A 12,183-nucleotide genomic window follows, 5' to 3' on the forward strand; every position below is an offset into this window, starting at 1 on the left:
AGAGAAATTAATTTTTATGATTACTCAAAATAAAAGACATATGTTATATGTCGTTTAGTTTCAATAAATAAATTCAAATATTTTTATTTTACATAAAAAACTCAATAAAAAAATTGATAAATTTAGATATATTTAAAAAAATTTCCAAGGTCCTACCCGACCCGGCCCGAATTTTTTTAAAAAATATTAGGCCCGGCCCGGCCCAAACCCGATTATTTTTTAAAAAAATAGGCCCGAGCCCGGCCCGAAGCCAGTCCGGCCCGGCCTAACTTTGCAGATCTCTAGTTAAAATATCAATTGCCCGATTACTCGAACGATGACATTATTATGGCGCAACTAACCTATGTTGTGAGACAGGAGATGAGTGTCAGCTATAAAAGGAGGCCTCCCGGGAATCGTAATTTTAAAGGCATCAAAGAGGGACGGTTGTAACGGTGGCTCCCAATTAATAAGGAGATTTGAATCGTTGGTCAAGTTGTATGACGAGATCGTAGGTGCGATGGGCCCTAAATTCCGATTAATTTTTTAGGAAAAAAATTAAAAAATATTATTCATTCATTCATTTCCTCAAAATAACATTTATAGAAATCAAAGACCTGCATGGCCTACCGTAGCGGACCTTAAAATAATGCTAAATCAGGGTAGGGCTTAAAAATAAAATTCTAAACCTAAATTTCCTCTTCCTTTTATTTTTTTTTACAAAATACGTGGAACATTTATAATTCATTTACTGCTTTCATATCTTCAATTTCCACCCTTTGAAATAATTTACGAAATACGGAAAAGAATCATCTGAAATTCGACCTTTGCAAGATCTTTGATATAAATATTTTAAACTTAAACGAGACTCGAATACTATTAATTTATCTATTTCTCCATTTCCCGTTCCCTTTAAGGATTAAGGTTTCCGATAAAGATTACAAATTAAAATCAGATAAAATTTATTTATATTAAACATGTGTTAGGGATTATGGTACATTACTAAGAAAGAGATCATTATCATTTTAATTTAATAAATAATTTAAAGATAAATACAAAATTTTCATTTTTTTTAATTTAAGTTTATAAATTAAAATATATAAAATTCTAGAGTTATCACGTTAAATCTGCAGGCGTAACATTTCAAAAATAAATAAAATAATACAAAATGCATTAAGGATCTTATCTTTCTGACCTCTTCCTAAAACCCCGATTTTAGGTCACTCGCTTTGATTATTATATTGATCCATCTACATTTTAATGGGAAGGAATTTAGGTATATTTTTATATGACAGGGGAATTTTTTAAATAAACACATTTACCAACTTGTAGTTCACCTTAGGAGCCACAAATGAATTGGGTTACCCTCTGAAGTAGAGAGATATGCCGGTATTCTATTTATTCAGTCACCCCCCCCCTACTAATTGAAGGCGCTTATAAATACCCCGACTAAATCACAGCGAATATTGAAGAAAGGGCAATCAATCTATAAACAAAAAAGTGTTCTCGCTGTTGTGTTTTTATAAATCTATATTCATTTATAAGATTAAGCCTGCCATTTTATTAATTGTATTTTGTTTATATTTAATTAATTATTTGATTTTTGAAAAAAAAGGAGGGAGATTTCATTACATAAAATTCCTCGCTATATTTAATGAATAAGATGACCATCATGAAGTGTTATATTAATAATATTATGATCGTATAACCAATATCCATTACATTGTAATTTATAGCATTCATAATGAACATTGAAAATTGTATGATTATTATATTATTCGCGATCAGAAGACTTGAAATTAAAAAGATACTCGAAGTAATTTAGATTCTAAATTAAGGGTATCGCCATTAGCGGCAATCTACACTTATATATTTTTTTAAAAAAATAAATCTGTAATACAGTTAAAAACGGCATTAGCGTTTATGAAAATGTTACAGCGAAGGAAGGATTGAAAAATTTGGAATTATGTGAAAATATCGCAATGTTATCACTGCTACGAAATTATCACTGTTCATGATGCTATATACTGCTCTTTAGGATCAAAATGGTGGAGAAGAAGCCGCTATATTAGGCAGATATTTTTGGGAAGAAATTAAATTTCTGTAAAAATTATTTATCCGTGACTACTATATTATATATATGCTGCTTCACTGGTATTCTCCGGATAAAAAAAAATTAAATTTATAATATTATTCAACTTAGTAAATCTTTTTTTTTGAAGGAATTATTCCATTTCCATGTTATCTGCATGATAATTTTTATATAAATTATTATTATATTCTAATAGGAGAAATATAAAATTTGAGGTATTACAAGCGAATTGTAATAGCCGATGGAAATTACGATAAAATATTAAAATAATATTTTCTATTTTTATGCATTAAAAATGAAAATAAGCCAAAAAAAATCATTTTCGCCACTTTATTTTAGTCAAATTAAAATATTTTACTATAGGTGCCAAATTGTGATATCACATTTTTTAGTGTTGTTAAACGGGTAACCTTAATCAAAAATATTACTCAAGCATCAAGATTTTGTTAATAGATGTAGATGTTCAAACCTTTCTGCTATCTATGAGCAAAATCTCTAGGCTTTGTAATATTTTTTGGGCAAAATATTAAGTTATACGTTTTTTAGAAATCGAGCTGTTTAAGAACACTACACATAACCTAATAATTATTAATATAAAAAAATTGAGATTGTTGAGAATGTAAAGTTGATTTCTAATTCTAACGAATCGTTTTATATATATATATATATTAATCTTTGCAATAATAAAGATAATGTGAAAACTTTTATTTTATTTACCCTAGTAGAAACAAAAAAAAGTTGTGATAACGAATACTGCTTCTTTTAAAATCATTGCGTTTAGTATAGTAATAATGTGACACTCCTCGCCCTCCCCTATCTCACCTATTGAATATTTAAACTAAAAATTTCATAATAATTTAGATAATTTTTTACAAAAAAAACAATGAAACTTGTCATTTATATTTAAAAATCGCAAAAAAACATTTTTTTTTTTTAAAAATTTAAAAAACACAATTCATTTGTAATGTAATAGTATAACTAACAATAAATAAAAAGTGATTTCTTTCTCTTAACAATATCAAATTTAATAATTAATGATTCATTGTCAATGAGACAAGTGTCATCCATCCATTAGCACACGTTTTAATAAAATAAAACTAGTAAGTAAAAAAAATTTTTTAAATACGTCCTTGGAAAAGTGAAGTATAATATATATTTTTGCATTAGTGAAAATTGAATATATTCGGCTCTTTTGTTCACTAAAAACATCATAAGGAAAGTTCTGCTATTAAATCAATTGACAATGGTTAATGGAGGTTGCAGTCAATGACATTAATACTAACCTAAAGCGATGAATCATTTATTAAAAGCGTAGTATATGAAGCCAGCCAGTGGATGGACATATATTTGCCAAATCTCTTTACATAATATTATTTTTGTTAATCGGGTCGTTTATAGAAATTAACCCAAATCAGCGCTTTTTAACAACACTAAGCCTAACACTGCATTCAAAGTTAGCGCTATAGTTGTAAGCAAGAATAACGAATTATTTTATTCGATCCCTATACCCATATTCAATAAAAAATAGTATCTCGTGAAAGTCGTGGGATAAATTTTGAATCAAACCCCGTTTTAGATATAAAAAAAAATTAATATATTTAGGTTAATTACAATGGGCAATAAAACCATAATAATAATTATTTTATCTGACCAAAATAGGATTGGGAATTGTTCTTTAAGGCTAATTAATATATTTGGTATGAAATGTATCGAAAAGTTTTACCCTACCTTCCTCAAATCTTACCCCATACTATTTTTTTTTGTTTGAAATGGGGAAGGGGGGATGGATAATTCGTATTTAATAAAAAGCAGTATGATCAATTATTGTGATTATCATAAAAAGATTCTTCATTTCCCTTTCTAAAAAGAAGAAAATTAAAACTTTCAATTTCTATCTCTTTTATCCTAAGATACATAAAAACAAAAAACTTCAAATAAAGTTTACATTACTATATAAAATATAAAAAATTTATTAAAATATTTATTGTTAATTAGTTTTTATTAAAATTATCTATTATCTATCTATATATTTTTTTTTCTAAAATATTTAGGTCAACAAATATTTTCTTTTACAAAAAAATATTAAATATTATAAGTTTTCTTCCTTTACAATATATATTTTTTTTAGAAAATGAAATTAATATAGATAAAGTTCAAAAAGTATCTTTGTATAAGGTTTATTAGAAGGTGTGCTTCATCGGGTGGTAAAATTTCAAGATCTCCATTTTTTAGTGTGTCATGGTTGAAAGATAATATTATTCATATTAACCCCCTCTCCCACCACCACCCCCCTTGTTATCTAAGAAAAAAATGACTCGATTTCTTCAATTTCTGAGTGTATATTTATGAAAAATGTCCGTATTGGAATATGGAGTCTCTTTCGCGATATTTATATTTTCAAAAATCTGATTTGACCGGAAATGTATTCCAGCGCGTTCTAATTTTTAAATCATATCGATTTTTTATGTAAAATTAAAAATATATATGGCTAAAATTTTTAGGGGTATGTAACTCGACGCTAGTGTTGTTAAACGTCCGATTTTTTTTAAAAAAAACGACCCGAATAAGATTTCAGCCCAAAATAATACTAAGTAAACCTCGAAATTTGGTAAAATAGAAGTCTCCAAACCTTCCTGCAATCTATGAGGAGAATCTCCAGGATTACGTAATAATAAATCTGGCAGTTTATCGGATTTGTTTAAAATAGCCATCAGTAAATGGCTACCTCAATACGAACATGTATAATGCATCTCGAGAAATTTTGTTTTTTTATAAAAAAAACAAGAAACATTTTTATTGACCTATTAAATTATGTCTTCTAATTTAAATGTATCATTTCATTTAATCGTAATTCAATGGTGGCGCGTGGAAACAGGATATATTTCGTGTAGTACATTGTAAATTTTTTTTTTTACAAATCAATAATTTGAATAATAAATACAATATAATATGGCATTGCAATTCACCCGTAATGATCGCCTTACATAATATATTTTATATTGATTATATCATCATCATATCTATTATGAATTTGCGTAAATTATCTATGGTCTTTTAAATTAAGATTAATTTTTTAGGGACATTCTCCCATTTTTTTTAATAAAGGAAGATTATTCTTATCTTTAAGAATATGGTTACCTACTTATCACGTTGTGTTGGGCGATCCTATATATACCAAAAAATATTTGTAATTAAATTATTGAATCTTGCAAATTTTTTTAAGACATAATTAATAATTTCCTTCCAAATTGTGAATCTCACATTTACTTGTATAATATTTATTTAATCTATGGTTTATTTTATATTCCTGTAAACATTTTCACCCATAATTTTAATTATTAAAAAGTAGAATCAGATTCTGCTAGTCTTATAGTGCTTACAAGACGTTCGTTTTGCAGTATTTTTAATCATTTCAAATGTTATCCATATTATTGATAAATGTTTTAATTATGCGTTTTTTTTAATATTTGAAAATTACTACACCCATTTAATCAACGAAGCCATTTATAGAAGAAAAAAAAAGAACGTTAAACGCTTCTACTATCTAAACATTATTAAGGTAATTACTACCGATAGGTTTATTGTAATAAATTACCCATTCTCACCTTAACTCTAGCTAGCCGCTATTCCGAGGAAAACATTAAACATGTAAGTTTGATCATCCTTGGCTTAAGCCGCTCCTCCGAATAAGAAAGAAAGAAAGAAAGAAAGAAAGAAAGAAAGAAAGAAGAGAAAGAAAGAAAGAAAGAAGAAGAAAGAAAGAAAGAAAGTTTTTATTCTGCGGTAACTTATATTTTGACCAATCAAAGTTCATTTTTGCGAATTTTTAAAAAAAAGAGCTGTCTGAGCATTCGTACTTTCATAAACCTCTCCTTATAGTTTGTAGGTATCAGCAACTCGTCATTAAAATAGGGTGGGGGGAGGGAGTAACACAGGGTGGCACACATTTAGTCAAAATACATATTCCGTATCTATTAGAAAAAATTATAATTTTTTTATAAAACACTAAATTTTGGGATTTTTTATATAAAATGTTCATATAGCTTTTAATATGAGATTAATAACCTTTCTTAAAAAAATTGATAAAAGAAAAAATTATCCTTATCTTTTTTTTATTCTAATATTGAGTTTGTTTTTTATTTTTCAAAATATATTTTTAAATTTAAATAAAGATAAAAAGCTTTATCGTCTATTTAGTTTTGATTTATAAAATAAAAAGGCTTATCCCCCAGAATTAAATAATGTTCGAGTGTTTTAATCCATTCCGCCCATTTCATTTTTTTTAGAAAATTTTCCAGCTTTTAACTTTTCACCGGTCTTAACTTTAAGTGAGTTTATATAATGTAATCATATTATTTAATCATATTCACGACTAATTGAAGATTTTAGCCAAAAGTAAAATCATACTTGGAGATTTTTGTAACATATGATAGAAAGGTTTTGACATCTATTGGCAAAATTTCGAGGTTTCTAAAAATCGGATAAATAGAGCAATTTAGCAACACTATATAGGAGTTATTAAAAAATAAGTGCGATAGACATAACAACATTTTGGCCCAGTCGGTTCGGTTCAGATTCGGATAAAAATAACGGTTCAAGGTTAAGGTTCGGTTCGCCAAAAATAAAAATATCGATTAGGTTCGAACCTCTAAAAACCGGTTTGAACACTTTTGTATTCAAATCTACATTCGAATTATGTATTTTTTTTATTTCTTAATTAAAATAAAAAAACACATACATATAAAAACCTTCATTTTTATTAATTGCACATTATAAAATAATATTTAATATAAATATATATATATATATATATATATAAATAAATATCAATGATTAATTTTAATAAGAACAATTACTTAAAATTTTTTATTAAGCCGCACAATAATATATTTTCAAAATTCGTCTAACTCAAATTACATAAGGAGATAATATAAATTTAATTATTGAAAAACATCTTTCCACACTAGCTTGGGTAGCCGGCACTACCAGTATGATATCAGATTTGATGTGTCATTTCATTTATAATATTATATGTAAATAATTTATATATTAGATTTAATCTTTCTCTAGGCTTTATAATTTATAAGCTTAAAATATTTAAAAAATGTTGTAAAATGACAATATACTAAAATTTTTATGAAGTAAAAATTTTGCAATATACTAGTAATAACTTACACATAATTTTATAAGCATATGAGACTCAAACCGGTTCAAAGGCAGTTAGGTTCAGGTTTTCTAGAAATTCTTTTAGCGGTTTAAGTTCAATAAAAAATACCGGTTTTTATAGGTTTAATGGTTAGGTTCAGGATCCCTGTTAGCCTATGTCTAAATCTGATTTTTGATTCATATTCCTTAATATTACGAAATAGGTGTGTACAATCCTGTTTTTCAGATATCCCCCCCCCCTTTAAATTTATAGAAGTAAATAAATTAAGGGGTAATAAAAAAAATAAATTATTCACAATTATAATTACTTTTAAATTTTATTATAATCAGTTTTGGAAATAATTTTCAAGTTTTAAAAAAAATCAGGTTCGAGCTTAGACCTACGTGAATCCACGTTTAGAAATGAAACCCATTAAGAATGGTATCTGATAGGTTTTTTTTTGTAAATATATCCCACGTTTTCTTCAAATCCCTAATATAATCGACAATGTTTCGATATTAAAATAGATACAGTAATAAAGATAATAAATAATATATATTCATGGAAACTATAAAAAAAAATTAATAACATAATCGTTTTAATTTTTGATATATTATCAGAAGATGTAGAATAGAATAAAATAAAATAAGGGTCACTCAGAATAGGTAAAAAACTTGAAAACCAATTTTATAAATATATTTTATCGGCAAATCAAATTAAAAAGTTTATTTAAAATCGTATTATATTTAATATGTCGTATTAATATTTAATAGACATGAATCCATTAAAAAAAATTTAATATCCTTCAACCGAGAAATTTAAAATTACTGGTAAAATTAAAATATAAATAGTTTGATATATAATATTTAGGATAATAATTTTTTTTTTTAAAAAAAGTCGCCTGGCATTCCCAATTGTCACGTGATGTTTAGTAATTAGTTAAAGATCATTTTACGCCGATCTTAAAGTTAGGGAACCGAAGCTCGGTACGCCCCTAGCTTCGTGAAATAATATCATTATAAATATGCGGGATCGGAAACCTGGGGTTCTCTCACCTATCGAAACGTAGTGCCTAACAATTGCACCGGAAGGAAATGGGAAAAAATTAACTAAAGATTGATAAAGATGACGGTTAAAGTAAGAGGAGAAAAAAGGAGAAAAGTAAACAAAGAAAATGATATATTAATTTTATTAATTATAATAAAATGTTTAATTAAAATAATAATAAATATTACCAACACACGCTTATATTTTAGGGGAAAGATGAAAGGAAAAGAAAATTCTCAACAACAACAAAAAGGAAAATTGTTTTATAATTCATCTATTTCTATATTTTACAAAATATTTTAAAAAATTTGCCTTTTCAAATTTTATTATGTATTTTAATTATTATTATTTTTTTTTCAAGTAATTTTTTTTAAAAATCTCTCATTTCATTATTTTTTAAATTTGTAATTAATAAATTTTTAAAATTATTTTAGATCATTTTTATATATTTTTTTAAATTCATATTTTAATGCCTTATCTAGATCCAGAGTTCAGAGACCGTTGGCAATATTTAATTTTAAATGTTGATAATAGTTAAAGCTTAGCTCTTGCATATTCTATCAAGTAGCTAACGCTAATCCTTTTTTTTTATATATCAAAAGCCTGCTTTGGGCTCCGCTGACCCCAATAAATTAAAAATTACTATGAGTCGGAATTTTTAACATGATTCAAATGTATTATTTGTTAATAAAACGAACGTCATTTTTAACAAATTGAGCTTGAAAATGCATAAATTAAACAAAAGAGCAAATGAAGAACACATAGCGACGAATCAAAATTTGATCTAAGTTTTGGATCTGTACGATATAGGGTTATAATATAATACCCCAGGCAGAAAGTTTCATCCTGATAAATTTTCAAATATCATAAAGGTATAGGGTTGCATGAATGCAAAAGGTTTAGAATATATTTTCTTTATAAATAATATAATAGCTGGTATTTTAAATATCAAGATATCATCAACTACGTATACTGTTTCCACCTATTTAGTTATTAGGGCATGAAGCAAATTATATCTTACAGAAAGATGGAGCTCCTTGTCACATGCTAAATCTAGAAAACCTTACATGGATTATATACCATCATTCTCCAAATTCCAATCCTCTTGAAAATATAAGGGGTATACTCAAAAGAGAGTTTAGAAGACAGCAATTTAGAACAAAGGATTTGAAGAATAAATTAAAATTTAGAAATGAACCTAATTAATTCAATGCAGCAGCAATTATAAAGGCAAAAGTAGATATAACATTATTTTTATAGCTGAAATAGCGATACTTTAACCTCCTAGCAAGCCGTTAATTTTGAAAAGAGTTAAACATATTTTAATAATTTAAATATAATAATGTTTTGTATTATTGTTCATTATCATATCGCTAATTGTTTCATGATTATTTTTTGAATATAAGAATGTTAAAAAATAAGATTAGTCGTATATCAATGGACTATTATATAAACGATTGTGATGAGCGTATTTAACTTGCATTCATAGTTAGCGCAAATTCGTGGCGTACACAACGTATTTTGTATAATTCGCCGCGAACTATGAATGAGGGTTTAAGCTTTAGTAAACATTATTAGCTAAGTAAGACAAAGATCAGATTGCCATAATATGTAAGTAGTAAAAATTTTAATTATCAATGTAATTGAATATTGAACAAATAATATTTAAAAGAATTTTTTTTTAAATGTATGGATGAATCGCAAAGCAGATAAAATGCAAAAAAAAATCATAACAAATTAGAAAATATTTTTATTTATTATATAATATTATAGACAATCGATTTTTCGGTTTAGTAACATGACAATAATATAGTCGAGCTCTCAGAGCATTCATATTTTTTACAATTAGGAGATTTACATAATATAAAAAATTTTAACAGGCCAAAACCCATAGTTTTTAGACTAATATTCAACTTGGTCAATTTCGACGATCATTTTGAATATAACAATAAGCAAAATAATTAATTATTTTTTAATTACAATTTTTAAAAAAAATTTTTTTTTAAATATTTTATGGTATACAATATACATATTTAGATTTAATAATTTTATAGAAATCAATTATAGGTGTAGCCAAAAGGGGAAATAGCTTAAGAGTAAAAAAAATGTTCATAAAGAAATTTTTTTTTAATTGAACAAATTATATTTTTAAATCAATTTTAACTTCTAACGTATGAAAGAAAATATAGGGCTAGGGTTAGCCATAATGGTTAGTTTTTATACTAACAAAAATGAGTCTATACTTCTATTTAACAAAATTTCATTGTTTTTTAGTGAGTTATGACATAATTTTTAGACTTAAAACAGGTAATACAAATTATTTCCTTATTCAGGTGATCCAATTTTTTTGTTAAAACACATTTCAAATGTTAAAAAGTTTGTATAAAATTTAATATATTAAAAAATTACCTACATATAAATATTTGTACTTTCAATCTAAATTAGATAAAAATAATTGTGGGGGGGGGGGGGAGTGAGTAGGAGGCATTTCCCTTCCTTAAAAAATTACTAAATAAGTCTTTATTAACAATATTGTTTTTATATTTATCAGAAAATATAAGATTTGTTATATTAAAAAGAGAGCTGCAGGCATGGTCCTAAGCCCAACCTAAGTATATGGGTCAGGTTTTATTTTAATCCAGACCAGTCCATATAAAAAAATCTAGGCTGGGCTGTGCAAATGGTACCTTTTGCAGATCTTTGATAGTGAATAAAAAATAAATTAAAAAGAAAAATTAAACTCTTAACTTGTTCTAAAGGTAAATGGAGAAAAGGATTGAGGATAATCATAAAATGAGGATGGATGTGACTCTGTTTGAGAATTTTTTCCATCGTCTATAATAGTATAAGATGAAGTATGAGGAAGAGTTCTTTTAAGGCAAACTTTTCTGTAACAAGGATAAACAGCCATTTTATAAATTTGACCTGGAACTAAAGAGCTCAAATTTAGTTTCCAATGTCTTGTATCATCATTCTTGTAATCATTTTTGCTAATATTATCAAACATAGTTAATGAGATTGAACTATTTGGATAGTTATGTTCATTATTAAGGTGGCCCAATGATTTACTATAAAGGAATGAATGAAATGTAGGTTGATGCTGAGCATGATCATGATCAAGAGAAACATCAGGCACCCACCATTCAATAAGAAAAGACACGTGCTGCAAAATATTGGTTAGCAAAGATGATTTTAATTGTTCACCTTTATTCCTAGTCAATTGCAAGGAAACTATAATTTCCCAGCTATCATTTAAGCATTGATAATATGCTGCCAAGCCTTGCCAGGAACCATAATCCTTAAAAGATGTCATCGATGATATGATTAAGTGTTTTGAATCGATTTTCCATTGAGTTTCATTGAAAATTAATTGGTTAGAATAATTGAATACAGAATTTAAGGTTGTAGGAATTAGATCAAATATGTAAGTGAGATTAGGAGAATCAACTAGCTTTTCTCTAATTTGATGAGATGTGTGGTAAAACTTCATAAATGTTGGAGCAAAATAAGAGTTTAACAGAGAAAAAGCTTGTTTGCTCCCAGGGACTGGATAAAAATCAGTACGTAAATCACCAATCACTTGCACATTAGTTTCTGATAAATTATTATGTGAAACAGATTGGTTTAATAGCAAAAATGGAAGATTATATTTGATAGTAGTCATTTTCAAGTTGTAAATTGAATTTTTGGTAAAAGGTGGGTGATACCATTTTAGCTTGAGTGAGGGATTTAAGGAGTCCACCTCTAAATGCAAATCATAATTGTGATTCTGATGAGGCGTATTTTCTAGAGTATTAAATATTTAAAAATATTACTTGGAATATAAAAAATTTTTATAATTTTATTAATGTGAATTTAGTAATTAACTATTGGTGCTTGATTTATCTGGTAAGGATATAAACTCATGCATCATAAAAAT

At 26.5% G+C, this 12,183-nt stretch overlaps 1 protein-coding gene across 2 annotated transcripts in view; it reads right to left on the reverse strand.

The window, feature by feature from the left end:
• The window catches only part of LOC135926493 (uncharacterized), a 50,031-nt gene that overhangs the window by 37,583 nt on the left and 265 nt on the right, over positions 1–12,183 (reverse strand). For both annotated transcript variants that reach the window (XM_065462382.1, XM_065462383.1), the window contains exons 2-3: positions 11,013–12,050; positions 342–506 (exon numbers count right to left, since the gene is read on the reverse strand). In XM_065462382.1, coding sequence (XP_065318454.1) covers positions 342–506; positions 11,013–12,050 — 1,203 coding nt within the window. The remainder of the gene's footprint in view (positions 1–341; positions 507–11,012; positions 12,051–12,183) is intronic.

Source organism: Gordionus sp. m RMFG-2023, chromosome 3, assembly GCF_954871325.1.
Source record: "Gordionus sp. m RMFG-2023 chromosome 3, tfGorSpeb1-WG-v2, whole genome shotgun sequence".
Classification (NCBI taxonomy): Eukaryota; Metazoa; Nematomorpha; class Gordioida; order Chordodea; family Parachordodidae; genus Gordionus; species Gordionus sp. m RMFG-2023.